This window comes from Struthio camelus, chromosome W (assembly GCF_040807025.1).
Source record: "Struthio camelus isolate bStrCam1 chromosome W, bStrCam1.hap1, whole genome shotgun sequence".
Classification (NCBI taxonomy): Eukaryota; Metazoa; Chordata; class Aves; order Struthioniformes; family Struthionidae; genus Struthio; species Struthio camelus.
This window is the reverse complement of record NC_090981.1, coordinates 44398218-44422461: the sequence shown is the minus strand read 5'-3', so window position 1 is coordinate 44422461 and position 24244 is coordinate 44398218. Positions and strand designations below refer to the sequence as shown.

At 44.7% G+C, this 24244-nt stretch overlaps 1 protein-coding gene across 2 annotated transcripts in view; it reads left to right on the top strand.

Moving 5' to 3' along the window:
- Positions 1-24244, top strand: part of LOC138064327 (serine incorporator 5-like) — a 35873-nt gene that overhangs the window by 7332 nt on the left and 4297 nt on the right. Inside the window, exons 2-9 of one of the 2 annotated variants that reach the window (XM_068926360.1) lie at positions 6030-6197; positions 13564-13742; positions 14023-14105; positions 17410-17503; positions 19097-19308; positions 20192-20287; positions 23255-23381; positions 24127-24193. In XM_068926360.1, the coding sequence (XP_068782461.1) occupies positions 6030-6197; positions 13564-13742; positions 14023-14105; positions 17410-17503; positions 19097-19308; positions 20192-20287; positions 23255-23381; positions 24127-24193 (1026 nt within the window). The remainder of the gene's footprint in view (positions 1-6029; positions 6198-13563; positions 13743-14022; positions 14106-17409; positions 17504-19096; positions 19309-20191; positions 20288-23254; positions 23382-24126; positions 24194-24244) is intronic. The other variant, XM_068926361.1, reaches the window with a different exon arrangement.

The window sequence follows — 24244 nt, the reverse complement described above, 5'->3', positions numbered from 1 at the left end:
ATAGTTCTGCCTCGTTGTGCCAGGCACAAACCCTGCATTTTAGAAATTCAGCTTAGAGCGCGTTAGCCTCACTGGAAAGGAGTGTTAGGCAATGTTTGTGCTGGCGTGACTTTTCTCTGAAGTCAGCTTTATTTTTTCACAGTTCACACAGTGTGAGGTGTATTCCTAAAAATAGTTTGCCAGTTAATTAACTGGTATGCTGGTCACAAAATCTCTTGGCTTAAGCCACATGATCAGTCTGAATATTTAAGAAAGAAGCATTGAAAAGCCAGCTTAGACTAATAAAAGACAAAATAAAGCTGCGTCAGTGAATTTAGTTACTTCACAGGGACAAGCAAACTATTCTGCAATCGTGCAACTGATTGAAGAGGCTTTTGCAAAGCCTGTGTGCATCGCAGCAGGGGGGTTCAGCAACGGGCTCCTAGCACTTGGGACCCCTCTTGGGCACCTCTCATTTCTGTGGAGCAGTGCACTAACAGGGTGCTTTGCTTGCTTGATTTTTCCTTCCTGAAATATAAAGGTCCAAGCGTTGGGAGCCTAACCCCTTCCGGACATGAGCTGTGCAGGGCACGCTGCTTCACTCTCTCAGCCTGCTTTGATGCTTCATGTTGCTATGAGAGTTGTTCGGGCGTTTTTGGTAGACTTTGCTGTTCACAGATCACTGACCGTGTTATTTGCAAACCTTATGGCCTGGCTAATGCTGGTAGTCAAGTAATTAAACAATTTATGGAAAACTAAGCTGTTGTAGGCCCTCATGAAAAGAAGCTTCAGCAAGGCACATTCCTTTGCTCTGTGAAATGGCCAGAAGGCATGTAATCGTCCTGTCTACACTGTTTGGGCAGTAATTTAGAAGGGAAGAGATGAAGCATTGTGAAGTCTTCATTTCATGTAAGCATGCACTTTTTAAAATTTAATCTGCTGTTCTTCACTTTGATTTTTACCATTTCTGCTCAAGTCTCCCAAAAGGAAGAGTGCTTTGCTGTGACAAGTTTGATAGTTTCCTATGGTTTGTGTATATTAAAAATACCATAGGCTATTTTGGGCAGCGATCCTGAAACTCCTGTACTGAGATATACTTTGTTTTAATGGACTTTCTTTTAATGGCTGCACAAAATATTTTCTATGACCCTGGAGATTTTTTTTGGAAACGTCTCTGGAAAATACCTTCCTAAAACGTCACTGTCTCTAAGAAAGCAGTAGGCAGGACGTAACTGCTTTATAGCTCAACCTTGTATGTAAATAACTACATGCATGCTTAACATTAATGTCATACCTAGTTCCGCCAATTTATCAGCTTGGATCGTAGACTTGCAAAAACTTACACATGGCAGATGTTAAGTATATGGTGGTGGACTATTCATTGTAGGGAAGGGGTAGCTCACACGCAAGATGGTAAACCTGCTTTTACCCTCTTTTTTTTAACCCGCCTAACTTTTTTTTAACCGTAGATGTTTCCCAAGCTGAAATAGGACAGGAGTGTACAAATATATCCAGGGCTGCCTATACTTGGAAAAAGGGTCAGCCCTGACTAGGGCTGTTGCGTAGTCTGTACCGCATTGTTTCTGGTGTTCACTGTGTGGATGTGAAATGACCCTTCCTCTGGTCTGACAGGGACCTTCCACACTCTTCTCAAATGAAATAGTAGAAAAATATCACCGAAATGTGTCTGCCTAGAGGAGGTGAAGTGGTTGGGTCAAAGCGCGTGGGATTGACGTGAAGCTTTGACCTCTGCTGTCCCCTCTCATCTGCGTACTGTCCCCCTCGATTGAAATGGTAGAACTATTTCTGTCATTGCATAGCAAATATCATCAGGCAACTGAGAAGGACTGTTTGTGTCTTCTTGCTTTTTCTTTTTCTTCTCTTTTCTTTTTCTTTTTTTAATCCAGCTGATTTCTTTATTTGGTTACCCCCAGCAGCAGAAATAGCTCTTATAAGTGCTAGTGAGATGCTGGCGCAAGGGTAGGAGCAAGTGGCTGGCAGAGGAGAAAAGCTGAGGAGAGCCAGTGACTCTTAAGCCAGTCCTGCCACCAGAAGAAATGTATAAGAAACTGTATGTTGGATAAGTACTTTTTCACAAAAAAGTTTCCACCGCTGCTTTCCACAGCTGGTACCGTGAAGCCAGTGTGTCAGATAAACCGTTATCCAACCAGTTCAAATCACTGAACTCTCTGCAAGTATACTGGATACTCAGATTTCAGAATTTCAGATGTGCTATTTGAGCTCCTAAAGAGTTAGGGGTGAGCAAAGCAGTAGCCAGGCTGTGTTGTGGAGGCCTGACTGCTCAGTAGATGAGCACAACGGGGGAGGCCGGTTATAAATATTTGTGGAAAGCGCAAATATTTATGTAGTCCTTGTAATTATTGTCAGACACTGATGTTTGTCCAAAAACAAAGAGAAGATGCAAGACACAGGGAACTGGGATGACAATACGTACTCATGTTTACTGCTAACTTGTGGGAATCTTTAGAGCAGAAAGAGTTTAAGCCAGAATCTCTTGCAGATGTGACAGACTTCTTCCAGAGCCGCTGGACTTTCTGCTGCGGTGGTGCTGGGCTCTTGGGAACCTAGCGCTTCCAGGGATCGCGTCTCGGGATGGAGAGCTCAGCTCCCGGCTCTGTAGGTGTGGACCAGGATTATCAAGACCTGCCCCTTTGTAGAAGTTTTGAGTCTTGGGTTTTCTGTTTTTTGTTCTGAAAACTGTGAAGCACGTTTGTTCTTCAGGACTCATCCTCTGGAGGAGCTCTTATTGCTCTAAAACAGGGTGCGAGGAGTTTGTTTGTTTTTTTCCCCCAGGATTTGTGCTGGGAGGTGAGTTTTCAGCTTTTGACTAGGTCTGGCAAAAACTGGTGTCCCAGCAAAGTTAAAACAGATCTGTAACTACGTTTCCCCTGCAGACTTGTTTAGTGGTCAGCTAAATAACATACAAAAGGTTTGTGACATGACTTGCTCTTCAGAGCCTGGTTTTTTTAACATTTTAAGAGATTTCTCTGTGGCTTGCACTCCTGCACCTGAAGGTCCCGAGGCCCTGGGCAGGGCAGCTGATCTTACAGTGGTGGGAAGGAAGAGGTGAGGTGAGTTGGGCCACGGTCACGGTAAGGCATGTGGCATTAGAGAGGCTCCGCAGTGTAGCTGCCCCTTTAGGGTAACCTTTCTAGCAGAGAACTTGCTGAGGAGGTGGACTTGAGCTCTGTCATCCAAAGGTAGCGTCTTTGAAACCTCTCGGGCCAGCAATGTGCTGCCAGCACGTTGCTTCTTGACACAGAGACTGTTTTCCTTTACGTTTGGATAACAGCTCTTCCATTGCGATCCGCTCCAGAATGTAGCTGCTCATAGCCAGAGTTAACAAAAATAAAAATAAAAACTAAGAAGGAAGAGAGAGGGGGGGGGCTTGGGGCTGGGGACGACTAACCTAACCAGCTTTCTAGAGTTTCCATGGCTATTCCGAATGCTTAAAGGAGCGCATCTGAAATAAGGTGGCTGCACTGGTATTTTTCACAAATATTGCCAACTTACAGATTGCATGGCAGCTATTAGAAGTTACCATTAAAGTCTCACTAAATAATGTGGTACAAAGTATAAAAGAGTTATGTTCTGTTGAAGTATTTGTAGCTTTAAATAGCAGCTGCAGAGACCCAGGACTGGAATAGCAGACACGTTGCTGGACATGAATGAGGTTTCACTGTAGCAGTGTAGCACCTGGCTTAGGAAAATGTTGTTCCCCTCTCACTCTTGCAAATGCCAAAGCTGCATACCTTTTTAGTTCTTTAGTACAGTTTTTAACCTTTTTGCTGTGAATAAAGCCAGCAGCTGAAGTTCACCCTGAATAGTTTGAACCTTTAAGTTGATACAGATTGAAAAGAGCTCTAGTGCCGGTCTTTATTCCCCCCCCCCCCATAATTCTGGAAAAGTGGATGGCTTTTACTTTTCTGATACATTTTTTTTGTTTGAAATACTATTCCATTTGTTTTCTGCATCAGTAACTTGCCCTAGCTACATTATTTGTCTTGTAGGTGTTGCTGTAAATGTTAACTTAATTTCAGTAGATATCACAATTAAAGTTGCCATTCAGCCACCATTGCCCTCCGTTTCAGAAGTACGCTTGCATGATGTGTTTATGCACATAGTGCTTTTTATTCTAACTTTGGTGCCGACGCGAGCCCTCTCCGTCTGTTCCCCGCAACTTGAACTTCGTGTGTTTGGGGTTTTGCTGTTGTTTTGTTTGCAGCAGCAGTAGTTTCAGGAGCTGCTTGCTTTGAGGCCGCTCTCTCCTGTCGCGTGAGATTCGGTGAGGAGCTGAGAGCACTGTAGGGCGGGAGCTGAGCTGAACTGGCCCCATTTTATTTGTTGTAAAAGCCGAGCAGCCGGTCCGTAAACGAGACCTCGCCTCATTCGATGCCCCCGTTGTGTGGGGCTGAAAGCAGGAAGCCTGAGCTGGGCTGTTGCGACTGATAACAACTGCAAGGAAATAATAAGCTGCGAGTCTTTTCAAGACAATTCTTCAAAATGGTTTAGGGCTCTTTGATCAACCAGTGCAGACGTGAGAGTCTGTGGAGTTGCATCAGATAGGTGCGTCCGCAGACAGACTCGTCAAACCGTTGCCTTTTTCTCTCGGCTGGACAGTCTTCAATATTGAGGGAGGAAGTGTGTTAGGGTGAAAACAATGTGTGATGGTTTAGTGTCTCAAGCGGCATACGAGCAAGTGAAGTTTGTCAGGGCAACTTATGCGTGGCTTTTGCTGATCAGAACATATCCCACGGTGAAAAAACAAGTGCGCCTTGAAACCCTGGGCAAGGGCTAAGAAATGCCAGCCATCGCGTACAGCTGCTTGCTCGGTTGCAGCAGGGTGCCCCGAACGTCCGGGCAGAGCTGCGGCTCTGCCCCTGCCTCACCTCGCAGGGCTGAGGAAACTGGGGGCGAAGCGGCCTCAGCGGCTCTTGGTGCCGCAGGGGCCCCTGCGGAGGGGAGCCCCTGGAGGTGAGCGGCTCGAGGGCCCCGGGAAGGGCTGGAAGAGAGGGGGTCTCCCACCAGCATGCATGCTCAGGTGTCTCCAGTGGTCCCCTCTGCTTGCTCAGCTGAGGCAGCTTCATGCGGCTGGCTTTGCAAGGAAGGGCCTGGCCGGGGACACTGTTGCTTTATATGAGGGGCATGCATGTGTGTGTGTGTATACACAAGCTGCTTGTATATTTTATATATGTGTGTGTATATATAGATGTATATGCACACATACACGTGATCTTTGAGCTCACCTCTCTCTTGCTTTGTTTGCACTAAGCTAGAAAGAAAACGTATTTCCATGTTCTTCCTCCACTGCCCAAGAGATTTAGGACTGTCAGTATTTTTGTTGTTGTTGTTTGTTATACAGCCTTGAGCACAGCTATCCCAAAAGTGTGGCTTAAACAGCTTCCCCTCCCACCTTTAATATGCTCCATCTTTAGTAGCACAGAAAGTTCTGTGGCCAAAAAAAGGTGTGTTCCTGTACATGCGTACCAAAAAGGGCACCTTAAAAAGTACAGTGGGACTTTGATGAATTGAAAATGCATCTATGCAGCTTGTTGTGAAGCAAAACCCATCTCCAGCTTGTATCAGAAACAAAGTAATTTTGTCCCTGTTAAAAGCAAACATCTGCAATCTGTGTCCTTCTTACACAGATTTGTTTATTCACTGTGGAGGCAGGAGAGTATATTACAGGAAAGAGAGCCTGATCACTGCAATAGCTGTTCTATTGGGCAAAACATGCCAGGACCATAAACTGCATAGAGATATCAGAAAACAGGATTAAGAAATCGGGAGCAGTTCATACTCACCTTCATCCTTAGTGTGTGGGAAAACTAGAAATTGATATGTTTAAATCTGGTGACTTAATAAACAGGGCAATCTGTTTGCACTTCGATACTGGTCAGACGGGAGTAGATGACTTAAGAAATTCTGGAGTTTCATAGGAAATCTCTCAGCTTCCCTGTCTGACTTAGGCAATAGAAAGCTAGCAGTGATGATGGAGTGACTTACGTTTTTGTCGTCTTGCTTTCCAGTTGGCCTGCTGCTGTGGTACTGCTGCTTGTGCCTTGTGCTGCAAATGCTGCCCCAAGATAAAGCAGTCAACAAGTACCCGCTTCATGTATGCGCTTTACTTCATCCTGGTGACTATCATCTGTTGCGTCATGATGTCAACAACAGTAGCTAACGAAATGAAAGTGCATGTAAGTAAGAGAGACAACTCCGCTATTGCTCCCGAAGAGAAATGCGGCTCCTTCTAGGTCTCCTCCCGTACACGGGTGCTCCCTTCAGTGTTTCCTCTGGGGACTCTTCTGCGTGACTGAGGGGCAGGGATTCCCTCCACCCCACCACTTTGAAACCCAGAAGGGACAAGTTGCTGTGTTCTGCCTCTTCTGTCCGTTGCTCACCATTCAAGTGTATTTCACAACGGGAAGAGTAAAGGATCGTAGGATTAGTGGTCGCCTCTTGTGTTGTGTAGAAACCCATTGCGATAAACCCAGCCCACGTTTGCTATGCAGGTAGTTTCACTAGAGTCTATTACGGGATACGTTACAGTAGAGCAAATTATTTTCTGGTAAACCTTTTCAAGTGAGAAACTCATCAGGAGCCTCAGCATGGGTTTTAAAGATGTTTTGTCCTTTAGTCTCTGTCAGACAGAACACAGAAAGTAATAGCAGAGGAAAGCAAAAAGGGCAGCCTAATGCTAGCTAGTGAAGGCATCATGCCCCTGGCGTGAGATCCCTCACAAGTTCACTCTAACGTTGCATTTGTCTCTGGTAACTAGTTTAGTAGCAGAAAAATCAAGGTAAAAAGATAACTCTTCAAGTGCTGAATTTGTTTTAATTCTGTGTTCTTGGTGTTATGTGACAGACTACCAAAGTGCACAATGCTGAATCCTTTACAAAGGGTTTCTTAAGTACATGTGAATCATCATGTTCCCATGACCTCTAACCACAGCAGATACAGTTCAGATCTAATTGTCTTTTTAATTAAAAAGTTTCAAAAGAATGAAGGGGGCTGTGACTAAAACTAGGCTTTAAAATCAGGTTTCTTGGTTTCTTTCAGAGTCTTAGTATAACTTTTCTGAGCTGAATGTTCACCAGCCTATTTGAGGCCACACACTGGAGCTGTTGTTCCACGTCTTTTGGTTTGGTTTTTTAAGCCACCCAAGTCGGTCTCAGTAGTACAAATGCTCTCTCACCCTCTGCAAACTACAAGAAAAAATATCTATTTTTAAGGAGAGGGAAAAATGATTGGATTTAATTTTTAAAAGTTAAGTAGTATAGGACTGAAACTTAGTTTCCGCATCAAACTTGGCATGAGGCCTGCTGCGCGGATGTGACCCAGCTTGCCCTAGAGGTTCAGAAGGCCTCAGTCGCTGCAGGCGTCTAGTTGTTTGGCGTTGTACCCTGCTGAGGGAGTGCCAGCGGGATCACGGTTGAGGCTGCTTCCTGGTTTAACCAGTTGCTGGTCCTGTTTAGTCTCTGCTTACCCTGAGTGCTTGTCTTTGTTATCTGTGAAACTCTTCCCTCCAGGTCCGATTGAATTCACCCTGTGAATGCAACACAGATGAGCTGACTGGCTTATGTCGGGGCTAGCTTGAGGGTTTCTGTGCTCCACTGTGACCTTCCCTGTTGGCTGCTGGTTAAGAGAAGTTGATGGTAGCTCTGTAAGAATGCCCAATACAGACGTGTATTTTGTCCATGACAAAATGTTGTTGGCATGATGTTTGTCCATGACCTGTGACTTTAAAACTGCTTAACATGTGCATGCTGAAATTGCTTGCCAGGAGTTACTGTGACTTACTAGATGCTTAGGTTGGCAATAAAGTGAATAATCCAAGGAACTGAAGTGTGTGGAAGACAAATAACATGCTCATATCCAGATTTCGTACAGTCGTTTTCCACCAGTAGTATGATTTTAATGCAGTTTGTCTCCCTAACAAAAAAGAATACTTTTTATCCAAACAGAAAAGTGATTCAAAGTCATTAAGCAGCCTTCGACAACGTGCTTTTCAGTGTTGCCCAATTTATTTTCCAGTTCTTATTGCTGAAAGCTCAGCCGTAGGAAGAAATGGCACAAAGAGTAGCTGTTAGTGTGAAGTGGAAAGATAATTCCCCTCTTAATTGAGAGTATTTGATGGCTTTGAATGGGAAATGGAGCATCTGAAAGTAAGCTTTTTTTATCTGCTCTCTAATTTAATAATTATGTTCTGGGCTGTTTAAAGTTCAAAGGCTCCTGAAGCTAATTCAGCCCAGTTGTAGTAGAGTGCACCTCCAAAGTAGCTCTCCAGATTGAGAAGCTGAGACTGGTTAATGATAAACTGTGTTTTGAAAATGTTGGGCGCTTACTGATTCCATCACTTTGGACCAGATCGTGGAGTACTGCTAGCTCCTGAATCCCGACTGTAAGCAAACGCTTTGCTTGATGCTTCTAGGGTCTCACCCTCCCTTTGTTGAGAAGGGACAGAGTTTTAATTAATTGTGGTTAGAATTTTTTAAAATGCTTAAAATATTTTAGTGCAGTCCTTTACTGAGCCAGAATCTTGGTGTAGAGCTGTGTGTCCACTTTACCAGCGCAGAGATCCAATAATCATCCTAATGTTATGTGAAAGGAAGTTAAACCTTGCAAATGTGGTTTATTTGGGTTTTTTTTTTTTGATATTTTGTTGATTGGCTATAAATTCCCAAGTCTGAAGTAGTTCTAAAAATATTTATTGTAGCACTGTAGCCTTTGGGTTTTTGAAATTATTTTGGGAGTAATCCACAGCAAATATATATCTCTTTTTGGACAGCTTAAAGAGTGATTTTTTTTAGAAAGGTTTTACTGTGTTCAGCCACCCCCATGGTCATGCACTCTGTCTGTTAAAAGCAAGTTTGGGACAGTTCTTCAGTTCCTTTGCAGGTGCCAGTCCAGAGTCAGGGCCCCGCTCTAAGCACCGTAACATGGATGGAAAAATGGGTGAGCTCAATTCCACGCCCTCACCACATTGCCAGGTGGATGAAACTTTGCGTCAACGGGAGGGCACAGTACCGATGAAGTATTTGGTTATGGCAGGGAAACCTTGATTCCTAATCTAGCTGGCAGCATTTTGAGGGCCTAATACTGTGTGGTGAGCCTTAAGAACTGAAGAAAGGAAGGACACTGTCTTATTGGAGAGGTTTTTCTACGTTCTTTTCACTCCTCTTCTCTCTCCCCTGAGCTGCTCCTGTGTGTACGGGACACCATGAGAGAGTCTTGGAGGGCTGAATTAAGAAAAATATTCAAAGAGGTCAATACGTTTATGTTTGCCTGGGGGAGAAGCAAGAGGCAGTGGAGGGATAGTAAGGGAAAGGATGATTTTGGCCAGGAAAATGGTCTAAGTATTAGTGTGCGGAATAGATTCCAGAGGAGCAAAGTTGTGTCTCAAGGAGAAAGATGGGGTACCACATCAGTCAAGACAAGGAAACAAAGCAGGACCCAACCTGAAGAAGGACTTCTATGCCTGGGCCCGTATGTACTTTTTCCAGTTATGCTAGTTGGTGGAAGAACAGGTATTGCTTTACCCTCAAACATTTTGTTGAACAGAAACCATGCCTTTCACAGGCTTTGAAAGGATAATTGGGGGAAAGAGAGAGAGAGAGAATTGTTTCGGTCTGTTTAAGTAGTGTTTTATTTATTTATTTTTAATAAAAGGTGTTTCAAAACTAGTGGTTTTATTCTGAAAGTATCGATGTCCCAATTAAATAATGAAAGAAAATCAGAAAGAGATTTTCAGGAAAATAAACCCCAGTGAAACCAGTCCAGCTGTGTCAAAACATTTCAGTTTTAGAGGGTTATGTGTTCAGGCAGAGCATGTTTTCACACACACGCGCACACACACACACGCACACACACTTGAATACTACACACTTTAATACTTTAATGAAGCTGCGCATTGCCTATTTCTGGTAAGAATTCAGCTACATATGCAAGTTGGCATGTGTTTTGATCAGATGGGCTTGTGTCTTTCTGTTCCCTTTCTTAGCTATTCAAGACAGGTAGTTTTACCTCTTCTTCCTCTTTGTCCCTGCCCCCACATACACTTTTCTTTTATGCTTTCTCCCTCCTATTCTATTGCAAATGTCATTTGCCACATTCTCCCTCCGTTTAACGAGGACATCCAGATTAAAGCAGTCCACTTTGGGTTCCTCTGACCCTTCAGTCCTGCACGTTTCTCCCCTCCTGTTCTGGGCGATGCTGTCTCTCGCAGTCCTGCGCTTGCAGGGGTGGGTGCCGGCAGACCTGAGCTCGGTGGTGGCTGGCACCTGGGAGCTGCACGGCCGTGTTGGCTCGGAGCCGCGTGCTGTTGTTTGGGGTGCCAGTGCAAGCAGCTCACAGTGAGGGCAAAGCAAGTTCGGAGCGGTCTGTACCTGCTCGTGTGGATCCAGCCATTGCAACAAAGAGCTTTGAGCTCTGACAATTACTGATTTGCCATGATAAAGTCGTGGCTAACACAGCTGCAGAGACATTAGTGTCCTGCGAGCAGACACAGTTCCTGGGTAAGACTGCTTTGTCTCCCTCTTGGAGGCCAAATAATTTAGATTATGTTGCTTTTAAAAACATAAAGGTAAGTAGCTCACTGTATTGAGCTTGCCAGAGCAACTAATCTATGAGTTTGTGAGCTGGCAGAATGACCCAGCAGAGGGAGAGCGTAGCAGAGCCCGTGCTGCAAGACATCCAGCGTGCCTGGGGCTGGCCGGACGGCAGCTGTGTGGGGACAGCCGGGCACAGCGAGGGCTGCCCGGGGCAGCGTGTGGCTCCCTGACCCACGGGGCTCCCGTCCGTGGCCGCAACGGAGGCTGTGGGGCCGCTTTCAGCCACTTTTCTGCAGTGTCCCAGTGCTCCTTTACCCCCAGCTGAAGCAGCTGTGCAAAGTGTTTCATCTCGGGCTGGGAGGCTGCTGCAGCCATATGGCTGGTCCCAAATTACCTCTCCGAACCAGAACGTAGGGTTTTGAAAAGTCACTTTTGTCTTTTTTAACTTTCAGTGATTGAGTGCCCACACAAGCCTTGGTAAATCGCTTGCAGCAGCCGCTGACCCCCTGGTGAAAGCGTGCCTGGTTCCTGACAGCAGCCCTTTTGTGCCCAGCGTTGTGCTCGCCTTTGTTATCTGCCAGGGTCCCCAAGCGTTTGGTTTTCTTCTTGCTTTGTTACTTCAGGATCACTGGTCTCAGATGGGGCTGTTGAATCCCACAGGACCACGTGGCCATCATTTACGAGTACGTAAGGGTTGTGCATGCTACATAATGGCTGAGCTCTTTGCTTGTGTAGGCACAAACTCAGCTATTGTTCCTGTGAATCCATCCATTTTCTGTCAGCCTATTCTGTAAGGAAATTACTACACAGTGGAAAGAACTACATAGGGTCAAAAAATCCCTTCAAGATCTCGGAAACCTACACAATTGTACAAGTTACAGTTTACCATTTACAGTTGCATGGAGACCTGTTTTTAATTAGCTAGTTGATTAATCAAATTCCATGGTATTTTTTGCTTTCTTCTTTTAATCTCATAATCAAAATACTGTTTGATACCAATTCCAGGTCTTACAGAAATCTATCTGCTTACGAGCAAACATCTAATCTTCTCAGAGATACTGTTAGTTTAATATGATGTGCCTTTTATATCTGTGCTGATTAATGGCAATTATAAGCAAAGAATAGAAAAGAATCAGTAAACTGGTTGCCCAGATACTCTCCCTGGCATTGCTGGGGCGTTGCTAGGTTTTTTTTTTTTTTTTTAATTTTTCCAGTCAATCCATTTGCTCTTTCTGAATGCTGGTACGTTTGCACGGTTTGCCATTTCCCTTGCCTTTCAAGACTGAGGAAAAGCATTGCTGATGGTCCACGTGGTTTCTCAGGAGCTCTCTAAAAACTCTGGGATGCAAGTTAGACCAACTCGCTTATCGTGCAGCTTCTTAAGCAGCGCTGCTGATCCTTGAGCTACTTCTGAAAGAGTATCTCAGAACGGCACACCTTGAATCCATTTTTCTAATGTGACACAGCTGCATTGAAACCTTCTACTTTTTCTCTCCCCATCTGGCTCTAGCCCACCTAGGACCAGCCCAAAATCACAGTTCAGTTTTTCTGTTTCTGTACACTTAGCAAGCAAACATTTTAGCTCTGTGTTGTCACGAGCTGCTAAGATGCTTACTCTTTGGGCTAAAAAGGTTACTGGGTTTCTGGCTGGTTTTGCTTATTAGCAGTCAATGGGAAGTGTGCGCTAAAGGAAGCATGCTGTTTGAGCCTTGCAGCTGGGAGCCAGGAGTTCACGTGTTTATTCCTTGTTTCCTGCATGGTGGATGGCTTTCCGCCTAGCGGGAGCTCGGTCTCACCGTTTGTTCTGCAGTCCTGCTTGTGCTTTCCCTTTCCTGTTTTGGTGTATTACCTGTCTGCTGAAAGGAGTGAAGGCCGGTATTTTTTTTCTGTCTTTCTTGGAAATGTTCGTGGATGGTGTTGCCCACAATCTTTGTATATTTTTCTTATGTGAAATCTGCCCTGGCTGAATGCTTTCTGAAATCTTGATTCCCGTTTCATCGCCCTGAATTATTTATTTGTAGGGTGCTTTGTCTTGGCATGCATTGTCTTCTGTCTCCTCCGGTTACCTGTGCAGATAACCATGATGAATTGTAAAGGTTTTGATGTGTTGCTCTACTAGTCTCACCAGCCTCAGCTGAGGGTTTTTAGCATACAGAGAGGCCCTTATTGGTTTGAAAGGACCGGTGGCTTTCTAATTAAATGCTTCTATTTCTGAGCAGCTGAACAGCTCCCTGGCAGGGAGGGGAGGCCAGGCCAGGCCGACACAAGGACGCTGCGTGCGAGGGGATCCTGGGCACAGAAACCGGCTTTTTGAGTGTTGAGTGTCGTGTCTGTGTGATGAAACTGAGGCCAAAATGTGCAGCTGTTTGCTTTCCTCTTACACCAAGGGCAAGGCCTCAAAGGCAAATATTTAGCAAGTCAAGAGAAAGGTGGAATTTTCCTACCTCTCTGCTAATTTTAAAAAAAAAAAATCAGGGCAGTGGCCCACCGCCCTTTCTGAAGTTGTGATGGGGGTGGAGGGGGGAATTGCTGTTCTTGTGCCATCTGGGCGTGCTCCTGTGCCATCAGCAAAAACGTACGATGTGAGCCAGAGCTTCCTGCCCTGCGCCCCCTTTCCCCGGCCCCCGTGCTGATAAAGCTGCCAGGACGGCTCTGTGGAGACAGGAGGATGGGCAAGATCACAGCGTCTTGTTGTGAAGCACGTGAGGAAGGAGCAGGTTCCTGGGGTGCGGGAGTGGGCGGTAAGGGGCAGCGGGGCCAGAGGAAAGGTGGTTGGGCTGGTACCCCAGAGCATGCGAAAGGAGTTGGCAGCTGAGGCTCTGGAAAGCTCCTTGTGTTTTACATAGTGTTATGTCCCTTGAACCGTTAAGCCCAGACTGAGGTGTAACAACAGCGAAAGGTGTCAGTGCTAAATGAAGCCGGTGAAAAACGGATGGTGCAAAGGCTTATGGAGGCTTAGCTACGAGGAGCCCTGTGTTTGCTCTAATGGCTTGTAACTTGCTGTGCTTTTCAGATCCCTTTCTACAAGCAGCTGTGCAAGGGCATTCAGGCGGGAGACACGTGCGAGAAGCTGGTGGGGTACTCCGCTGTCTACAAAGTCTGTTTTGGAATGGCCTGTTTCTTCTTTCTCTTCTTCTTGTTCACTATCAAAATAAACAACAGCAAAAGCTGCCGAGCATACGTTCATAATGGGTAAGTATTTGTTTGGTTGCCGAATTTCCACACCTCTTTCTAGGTTGTTGTTTACTGTTTTCCAGTTGGGTATAGTACGGCGGGGGGGAAGGAGGTGATTTTACTGCTTTTGTTAGCTGTAACGCAGTCAAGTACGAACAAACTTAAATGGCAATCAGTCAACGCAGGTTGCTTGTCTCTTACTTAAAAGTTAGGCTTTAAACAGATTTCTTATGGAGTTGTTAATTGCTGTTATAACCAGATGATTTTTTTTCTTTATTTATTTTTGTTTTTAATCCAGATTCTGGCTTATTAAGCTTATACTTCTGGCAGCAATGTGCTCAGGAGCCTTCTTCATTCCTGATCAGGACACTTTTCTCAATGGTACAACCTTCTTATTTTGTTATGGTGTGCTTTTCTGTACTGCTCTGAGTGCTGATAGATCCTAAAGGTCTGCACAGCATAAGTGTTGCCGCATTTGTCTGAGTAAAGCCAGTACAGTCCAGAGGCAAAATGAATGCTTGGGGCGCTCTGGCTATTGTTGCGGCGGGACGCTTCCCCCTCCACTCACATACACGTCCTTTGTGTGGACACGCAGTAAAGAAGGGGGTTTTTGTGACCAAGAGGAGTAAAATACTGTTCTGTGCTATCTCACAAATTCTTTAAGCAGCTGGGAGCTGTAATGATGCAGAAGACCTTGGTTGCTGAATGCAGAGGCACGTGGTAGTTTGGCTTGTAGGGGCAGCTCTGTCGGGGCAGCTGCTGGGGGCTGTGATGTGCAGGGACGAAGCGCGCTGTGCTCCAGGGGGCGCGGTGGCCGGTAGGGCACCAGCGCTGGCTGTCCTGAAAGTTGCAATGACACAAAAGAACCTGGGGCTTAGTTAGCTTCCGAGCAGGCAGCATAAGTCTAATAATGTAACATTGGACTTCACACTTGCGGAGTGTTTTAAACCCACTGTTGAGAATCCCGTGCCTGAAGCATTTCTTGGAAGTCTTGGAAGAGAGACTGGCACCAGTCAGCTGCACTGGTGCAGGCCAGGTGCTCTGAAGGTGTTCTCTTAGCTGGGCTGATATTACATATCAGCTCTGGAGGAGACTTCTCACAGGCCTGTCAGAGATAAGGAGCAAAAATCCTGATGATGCCAAGACAAGTTTGTTGCCAGGTGTCTGTAAGCCCTTTAAGCTTCAGAGTCTGTGAGCCGGCGAAAGTTTTCCAGCAGAGACGTTGTCTCTGCAGGGAGAAGCCACCTGAGCCAATTCCAGCTGTGCTGCCTGTGCACTAGCAGCGGAGGGAAGGGACCATGTGGTCAGGGTCGCCACTGCAGCCTCCCTGAGCGAGGAGAGCCATGTAGTCTTGGGGACCCTTAGACAGAGGGTTTCTGTCATAAATAGGAAATGTCAGAATTTGTTCTGGAGGGGGTCAGTTTCTGCAATCTCTTCTGCTGCAAGGCTCCTGCCGTTTTACCACAGCTGCACTCCTCAGGAGGCTTCTGGGGCTCTTTTTTCACTGCTACGGCCAAAGCGGGGAGAAAACCCCCGCTGCATTGCCAGAGCTCCCTGCTTTTCTATAGCCTGTTAAATTTTTGCCTTAGTTGCTTTCAACTCCTTTGTGAGTAGCAAAACTAATGGAGCCTGACGTGGAGTCTCTTTCTTCTGCTGACGTGGAGTCTCTTTCTTCTGCGTGGGTTCTCCTGATGGCTGATAGCTCCGTTGCTCCTCAGCGCTCCCTCAGGGCAGGCCACAGTTTGGGTCCTCAGCTGCCTACTTCTACAAAAACTTGCTAGACCTGTATGTTTTGGACACCCGTCCCCTCTGTTAAAAAATACTCAGGGTGTCTAAAAAGGGGAAGAGAAGGGAGTAACATGAGGGGAAGTGAAGACCTGCTTATCCCTATTCCTTTATCCACTGAGTCACGAGTTGACAATATGTTCTTGTCCTTAGCGTCTACTCGGTTGGTTGGATTAGAAAGAGGGAATGGTTTAATGTGTTGCACCCGCAGGTAACTGAGATGCCCTCTCATCTTTCCAAGCAACCCTTTCCATGGCAAAAAGTGTTCGCGAAGTAAGGTGCCTAGGGAGGAAGGGAATGGAACTTGTTGGGCTGGTCAGAGGACTGCTGTTCTCTGTGTCTTCACACGAGGTAGACTGTAGTTGAGCAACAATTTTCCTTCCCCAAATTAGTTCTTGACTTTTCTCTGTGAAGCAGTGTTATGTATGTGCTGCTAGACTGTCCTTCAGGAAGCCCTGAGTTTAAGATTGACAGAGGGTTGCAGGGTTTTTTCCCCTTTTTTCCCCACCTATCAAGAAACTTAGTGTCTTCCCCCCCCCCCCCCCAAAGAATATTCTGGGGGTGTTCTCCTCTCTGCTTCCCTATTTTTTCCAAAAATGAAAAAAGTACTCTTGCCATGATTCCCACACTCAGCAGTTTGTTAATCATGGAGGGAGGGGTATCATGTGCACATACTGGGCTTGCATGGGCTCTAGTGTTAAATCTGCACTAGTGGTGTTAACCTTATCTACAATGGCTCTAAAACATCCTGAATTATCCTGCCTGTGGCTGTGAGAGATCCTTACTGAGAGTCTGGCTATTTAATTACTCACTCCACCGGTTGGCTGCCGGTTCCTGTTGCGTCTCTCCCAAACACGCATACACACCCTGTTCCTTGCCTGTTTTTTTTGTTTTGTTTTGTTTTAAGAGCAGCCCGCTCATTAAGTAGATACAGTAAGTTTTGCAAAACAAGAAAAATGTCATTTTTGCTTGCTTTCAGTCAAACAAGGAACTTAGCTTGTATGCAGAAGATGTAGAGAGTTTTCTTTTGACTGCACCTAACAGGCTGACGGTTCTCTTCTTCCACTTTGCTTCTACAAGCTTTTTTCAAAAAGAAAATACCGTGTTAGGATATGGCTGGACTTTACTAATGCACTTCCTCACTCGTTCTTCTTCACTGGAGTTAGGTGGATACCCAGAGTCACTTACAGGTTACATAATACACAGTGATAAAAACTGTAGGTGCAGCTAAACATTTAAATAGGTATCTGTATTTACTCGGAGACTTCTGATGTTGTTTGTGAGGTGTTTGTTGTACAAAGCACCAAACAGCTATCCAGATGCCTGTAGGGCAATAGTTAAGTAGTCAAATAACCTGTCTCTCTTAAAAGTGCTCAGTGAATACTAAGTGTTCTCATTTCTCTGGGAGCGGCTCAGGACGGAGCGCTTGTAAATAGATGAGCGAGCCCCACCTTTATTTTTCTGTGGTGCTAGAGTCTGGAGGGGAAGAAATTGCCATTTTTAGTGCTGGGTTCCAGTACCTTGCAATTTTAGGGTTTAGACTTCTGTGAAACGCCTTCAGGGCTTTTTTCCTCCCCACATCACAAATAAAGGTTTCAGTATTTTGTGTCTGAATATAGTAACTTTGTCTCCACAAAAATTCTTTAGATTAAGGAATCTCAGTGTGTGTCCTAAAAGGCTTATTTTGAAGATGTAGCAGGTTGCAAGCTGAATTCATCAGGCAACTATTCTTGGGTTAGCTGAGCCAGCCTTTCAGCTGAAATGCCTCATCTCCTGCTACATCTGTGGGGCTGAGACATTCAAACTGTGCAATGGCTTCACTGTATGGACAATAATTCCATTTTATCTCAAGGGGAAGGCAACAGGAGTTTGACCTATTTTCTGCTTGTCTGCCTTGCAGCCTGGCGCTACGTAGGAGCAACAGGAGGTTTCCTTTTCATTGCCATTCAGCTCATCCTGCTTGTTGAGTTTGCACACAAATGGAATAAAAACTGGTATGTGTTGTACAAGTAGTTAGTTGCATACTATTCTAGTGGACACCTGCATAACAAATCTCTTGGAACAAAACATGCAGAAGTAGTGTGGATGCAATTTCTGAGAAGACACTTTAATGTCAATATTTAGAGCTGTGCGTCTTTGCTTCAATCACTTTCCTCCTTCCCCAGTGGAGATATTTTTTCCTTAATCGTTTCTACCCTCTGCTGCTTCATTCTTACCCTCAAATTGTTCTGCTTCTAGTGAGTAGTGGTGTGTTGGGGTGCAGAGACCTCTCATTTTAAGTTGCTTCAGTTCTACCTGAAAACACACTGGTTAAGAAACAGAACTATGTAGAAGAATAAACCTGGATTTGCAAAACATAGCAGTGAAACTGTGCACAATGGTATAAACTGGTAAATCCTGTGTTTTGGTGTGAGCTTATTACACTTTTTTTAACATGAAAGCTGCTCCTTTTTCTGCTTTCATTTAACTATGCAAGGTTCCGTTATCAACCCACTCATACAGTGTTTCGGCATTGCTCTAACTTCTGGTGTGAATACATTTGATACTACCTTCCTAGCTCTTTGCCTCTCATCACGCATTAAAGTATTTTAATTGTTCTCCCACACATATGCATGAACTTATGCTTCCCTCTCCTCCACCTTTCCTTTCTCCTATTTTTTTTAGTCTGTTTGTCTACAGCCTTTGCTATCTTCTCTTATTCCAGCTAGTGCGCTGACTACTAGGAAAGGTTTTAGCAAATCTTTGGGCTTTGTAAGATGCATGTTTTCACCGAGGAGGAGGTGAGATCTCCTTACACCACAGCTATTTTTACTGCTAGTTACTCCAGCTGCTTTTCTGTGGGTGAGAGATTTCCAGGAGCAGCATTTAACTTTGGCACCAGCAACATTAGATATTCTTTTCTAATAAGTCATGCTACCACAAGAAAAGCCAACCCTCCATATACCAAAAAAACCCTTTTATGTCCAAAAAGTCTATCTTAGTTGGGGAACTAAGAAAAAACACTGATCGTTGCAAAGGGTATTTGGGAAGGAAGGTGAAGAGAGAAAACAGGATGGGCGAACACTAGCTTGCGAAACCCAGGGGGATAGGACCAAGTAGGGGGCTTTTCGAGTGAATGGGTAGTACAACTGTCAAGGTAGCACGCAGGGAAGAAGAAAGGCAGTGCTGAACAAGGGCTTTCTAGTGCTTGTGTGAAAAACATCGCTCACAGGCTGGGTCTGGGGCACTCAGGGTTCCCGCTGAGAAAATCCCTGTTGTGTTGAGCTGAGATGCGCCGAGCCGCCGGCAAGCGTGACAGCCTAGTCGGAGTGGTTTGCAGTTCTCGGAATCAGGCGGCTAGGCTGTAATTATGGAAATAGCTGGGCTTGATAATATATGCAATAAGCACTAATGCTGAGGAACGCTTCCCTCAGTTTCACAAGAGGAACCTTGCAAGGGTCTGTGTTGGTGTAGTGATACACACAGGCACTCTCATTGTGCTTGATAATAAAGACTATTCAAGTGAGTGCGCTTTTTTTTGTTTTTGTTTTTTTTAATCTGTAAGAGGAGGGGAGAAAAAGATATGATACTTGTCTTTGTCTCCCCAGGACGGCAGGCGCAAATCACAAGCAGCTCTGGAACGGTTTGCTGGCTCTGGTCACTCTCGTCTTGTACTCTGTTGCTGTGGCAGCCCTGATCGTCATGGCTGTCTTCTACACACGCTCCGAGGGCTGCATGTACAACAAGATCCTCATCGGTGTTAATGGTGGTCTGTGCCTCTTTGTGTCGCTGGTAGCCATATCACCCTGTGTCCAAAATCGTGAGTGTGCCGACCTCTTTACCTCTCGGGTTTCTTGGCGCCTCCGTGGTTCACGTACCTTGAGACGTGTGCCGTGTTTTGGGCAAAAAGTCTAATGCTCAGATCTGACATGGTACTTTAGATTTGGTGTCATTCTTGCCCCTATCCCCTTATCTACGCTACAAAGTAGTATTGCTTGTCAGCAGCTCAGCTGCTAAAACTAGAGATGTGAGATGTTTTGAGCACGCTGTCAGACAGCCTGTAAAAAAGGCTCACGTGCTGAGGGCTGATAATGCGTTGAGGAACTTACACAATGATTGCACCGTGATAATAAGCGATTGCACTGTTAAGGTAATACCTGTCAGACCCATTCAGCTCTTACCATTTACTTTTGACTGCTTATAATTTACCCTTTGTAAAGTTTGGGCATGCAAATGAGTTGACAGCCATTAGAAGTCTTGCTCTTTCAGCTGTATTTCATGCTTTTCCAGGATATTTTACACGTGCTGTTAGTATTTTTCAATCATTGGACCAGGAAATAGGAGTAAATTCAGTGGCTCCAAAACAAATTTTACAGGCAAATAAAACTGTCATGGCAGCCTGTCAATAGTTTCTGGAAAGCTGTGCTTTTGGCTAGAGCAGCAGGGTGATTCTTTACTTATGTGGAAATCTTAATGCCTTTCTAAAACAGCCAGCAGAACTAAAGGACAGATTCTTTTCTCTTTACCTGCCAGACAAAATGTATCTAAACTGCCTCAAAACTTTTGAACCACTTGAAGTAAAACATAAAGGATGCTCTCCTCTTCTGAAAGATTTCAGTGTGCTGTTTTTAAAGGATTTGAATTTCCCTTTCAGTTTGTTAAAATGTCTACAAAAATTGTCTCTTGGCCTCTTTCTTCTAAAGGCCAACCCCATTCTGGTTTGCTGCAGTCAGGAGTCATCAGCTGCTACGTCATGTACCTCACTTTCTCAGCGTTATCCAGCAAGCCTCCAGAAACTAGTAAGTTATCTAGTGCTTTATTTAAATCCTTTGAGACATGCCGAGTATTAAAAGCAAAAAAGTCTTAGCAAACCTCAGTACTCATGAGTTTAGAAGCACTGGTTTTGAGCTGCTCTGGCCTATTTTGAGCTTGTCTGGCCTGAACAAGAAGTTGCTAATACTAAAAATAAATCTATGCAGCATTTGAGAGACCATGCAGTTGGCATCCACCGTATATCCTAACTGCTTTGGTCTAGGGGAGCTTAGCTGCTCTAGCAGGTAGGTTGAAATAGTGCACCATAGCCATTCCGGCCTGCTTCCTCATGACAGCTTACCTGGAGTCCTGCAGCCTGTCGCTCGTGTGCCAAGTGTATGTCCTCATCTGATAGGACGTGACTAAATAGGTAATAGGTCTGATCACACGATAGGGAAAGAGTTGGAGCAAATAGTTTTTGAATGCCTCTAGAAGGGGATGAGTGGCCAGCTCCATCCAAAAGGATAGCTACCACCAGTTAGTAGGCCTCTTCCACCCGGGTGGCTTTGTTCTGTTCTTGCCATCCTGGCTGCCAGAGGTGATACTAAAATCGCTTCTTTTCTCCTATAGTTGATATGCTAGATAGCCTTAGCTCTGGGCTCCTAATGAAACAAAGACTTGAGAGTACTGCTTGTCTTTCATTTTGAGAGGGAGAAGTCCTGAGAGATTTTGGAGTTACGTTGCTGTTGTTTAAGATGCCCTTAACCAGAGCTCCTGTACTCCACATGTGTTCTTACCGTTTGCATTGCAAGTCAGGAGTAGAGAACTTCCTAGAGTTTTAAGTTCCTAATGCTGCAGAAACGTAGCAAGACTTTACAAGTTCAACTTTAACAGTGTCCTTTTCCCAGCTAACTGTTAGATTCACTTATTTGGATGGAGAACGTTTTTTTCACTTACAGAAGACTTTCCTGAGTCAGATCAATAATGCTAAAACCCCTTCCTTATTATATCTTAGCTTTTAGTGTTAAATAACTGAAACAGCAATAACTACAGGAGAGGAAGGACACTGACAGGAAGGATGTTGGAGTTTTGCAGACCCCTGCCTATCCCTAAGAAAGGAGAGAGAAAGGGGAAGTGTCTCTCCTATTTCTGTATGTGAATCTATACACACAAATCTATTCCAGAGCTAAAAACTAAGGAGAGACAATATTTAGGTAGAAGCTTTTACTTATGGAACTTAATTAAGCAGTGTTTTTCAGTGAGTATAAAACTTTAAATGACATCTGAATTACTTGTAAGACTTGACACTTAAAAAAAAAAAAAAAAGAAAAGAAAAGAAAGAAAGAAAAAACAGGGAGGGAACAGTGATGCATTAAATTAAACGACCGATTTCATGATATTTTTGTACTTGTGACAGTCAAAGCCTTCAGCAGGTAGTTGCTATGATTGTTCTGGTATGTGTTGTAGGTGTGGTTATTGCATTTATAAGAGCTGATATCAAGCGTGCTCTGTCAAACCCTCTGCATCAGAGGTGCTCTTCCTTGTCTTTAACGCAGGCCAGAGAGTTCTCCAGGTTTTCATCTGCTCTTGAAAACACTTCTTTCTCCCCTGTCTTTGTAATACTGACTCTCGTACTGGCCTGTGCAGCTTTTGCAGTGACACATGCTGATATGCTAGAATGCTTATTGGGAACTGGCACTTGCTAAGGTGTTCCCATATCCTGTTGTTCAGATTGCCACACACCCGTTGCCTTATTCTTCAAGCAGGCACCATCAAATTGGCCATCTCACAAACCGGGCGCACGGAGAGTGCTGTTTACAAGTATTTATTTGCAACACCCAAAAAGCACAGTTGCAAGATGTTTTTAAAAGGCATAGGTAAACAGAAGAATTTGTTTAATATGTGCTTATCACACTATACCTTTGCTTTTTGGTGCCAGACGTAGCTGGAAGGCGTACCAGGCGGTGTCCTGCCTTGCTGTCAATAGGTGCATGATAGACCCAAGTGGGGGATTCCACCTGTCTCTAGCCAAAGTGTTCCTTTAAAGTCTCGTCTTCCCTTCGTTGACACCCACCTCCACACCGTCCCTGTCTTGTGCTGATGAAGCTGTTTATGCAGCCCTGCAGGGAACCAGGCCAGGGGGCCTGTGTTCAGGTTTATCATTAACCTGGGTGTAGTCTTGGTTGCCTTTTGCCCTCTGGTCTTTCACAAGGTTGTGCTGCCGCAGTGGGGTTACAGAGTGGCTGCTGGAAGGAAGGACGAGATGGGGAGACAGTTTGCTTGAACAGCATGGGTTCAAAAAGTTCTTGATTGAGATAAGGTGCAGCAGTAATCGCCTGCTTTGGGAGTGATGCTGGAGGCTACCACTTTGCTCTGCTTTGACCCAAAGCAGACACCAAAAAGCTGGATGAATCTTGGAATATTAAGGAATAAACTGGTTTATTTTCAGGAACCTAAAAGCAATATTTGCTTAGGTATTAAAATAAAATCTTGACTGTAACCAGTGCATCTCTTTAGTCTTCTATGTATCAGTCTAAGAACAGAGCAGCCACGTGCTGCCTCTTTCACTGAGTATGAATTTCGTAGCTGTCCTCAAGGACCCCTGCTGAAAGTTTTTAAAGATTTACGGTCTGGAGTCCATCCTGTATCAATGTTATGTGGCCTTCTAGTCTTGGGGTAAAGTGCTGGGAAACTTCCAGCTTCTTATTAGATAATTCACCAGGCAGTCTTTTCCCATGTGCTTGTCTGCTCTGACAAGCAGAAAACTTCAGTGCCCTACTAACTTGTGTTTTTGTCCTACCTGAAGCACAGAATTTTCCAGGTCAGGTTTACAGAATTTATTCTGTATGATCTTTCTCAAAGAAAGAAGGAAATGACTGAAATGTCCTTACCTAATATCTGAACTAATAAGATTATTTTACTGAAAACTTTCAGTCTGTAGACTCCTTTGAAATACAATGAAATGAGCTTCAGTAACATTTTGTTTTGTGTGGTTTTTTTTTTTTTTTGTGAAGTCCTGGATGAAAACAATCAGAACATCACAATCTGTGTACCTGAATTTAGCCAAGGGCTGCACAGTGATGAAAACCTCGTTACTGGCCTGGGTACTACCATTCTGTTTTGCTGCATTTTATATTCTTGGTAAGTCTGGGGTTTGCAGTTACCTCACTGTAGATGGAACGTGGTGGTCGAGCTAATGAAGGCTCAGAGTAAGCCTAATGCAAACAAAATAATGGCTAGAAATAGCACAGAATTGAGCTGGAACATTCACATTGCTACTTAATTTCAGAACGGTTAGATGTTTTGGCCACAATGCAGAAGCTTCTAATCTGAAGAAACTAGAGAGGATTCCCCCCAGACAACTGCAGTCATACGAGCAAATGATTTCCAGCAACTGGAATACTGACAATACTGGTTGGTAATTCACTCCTGAAACAGGCTGCTGTCACTGACTGGTTACTTCACTGGCAAAGCCTTCATTGAAACACTTAATAAAGTGCTGAGCCGAAGCGGTAGCTGTGAAGTCAGTGTAAAAGTATCAGTTGCGCTCAGCGGAGGAGATCTGTTCTGAGATGCAGATTGGAACGCTTTGCTGTTGTCCCTGGTCTTTGCCAGTGACAAATTCACCGCCTTTCAGGAGTGACCTACTTTTAAGCTTGTGATCAAGTCTGAGTCTGCCGGTGGCTGTCTGTCAGACTGATTTCTGCTTGTGCCGAACAAACTTCTCAGGAGCTTAGCATTTGCTGCTATATGTGAGCGATTGCTTAGCTCAAAAGCGAGAGGAGACTGCTGTGTTCCCTGTGGCAGTGAAAAATCACCCTTCTAGACTTGCAGTTACACTGCAGGTTGTGCACTGACTTTTGACACCATCTTCTTTTGCTCCTAGTTTGACTTCAACAACACGTGCAAGCTCTGAAGCGTTGAGGGGAATATATGCAGCACCTGAAACTGAAGTGAGTTCTTGCTTCTTCTCCCACAGGATTTCTGTGCAGACTTTCCTATGT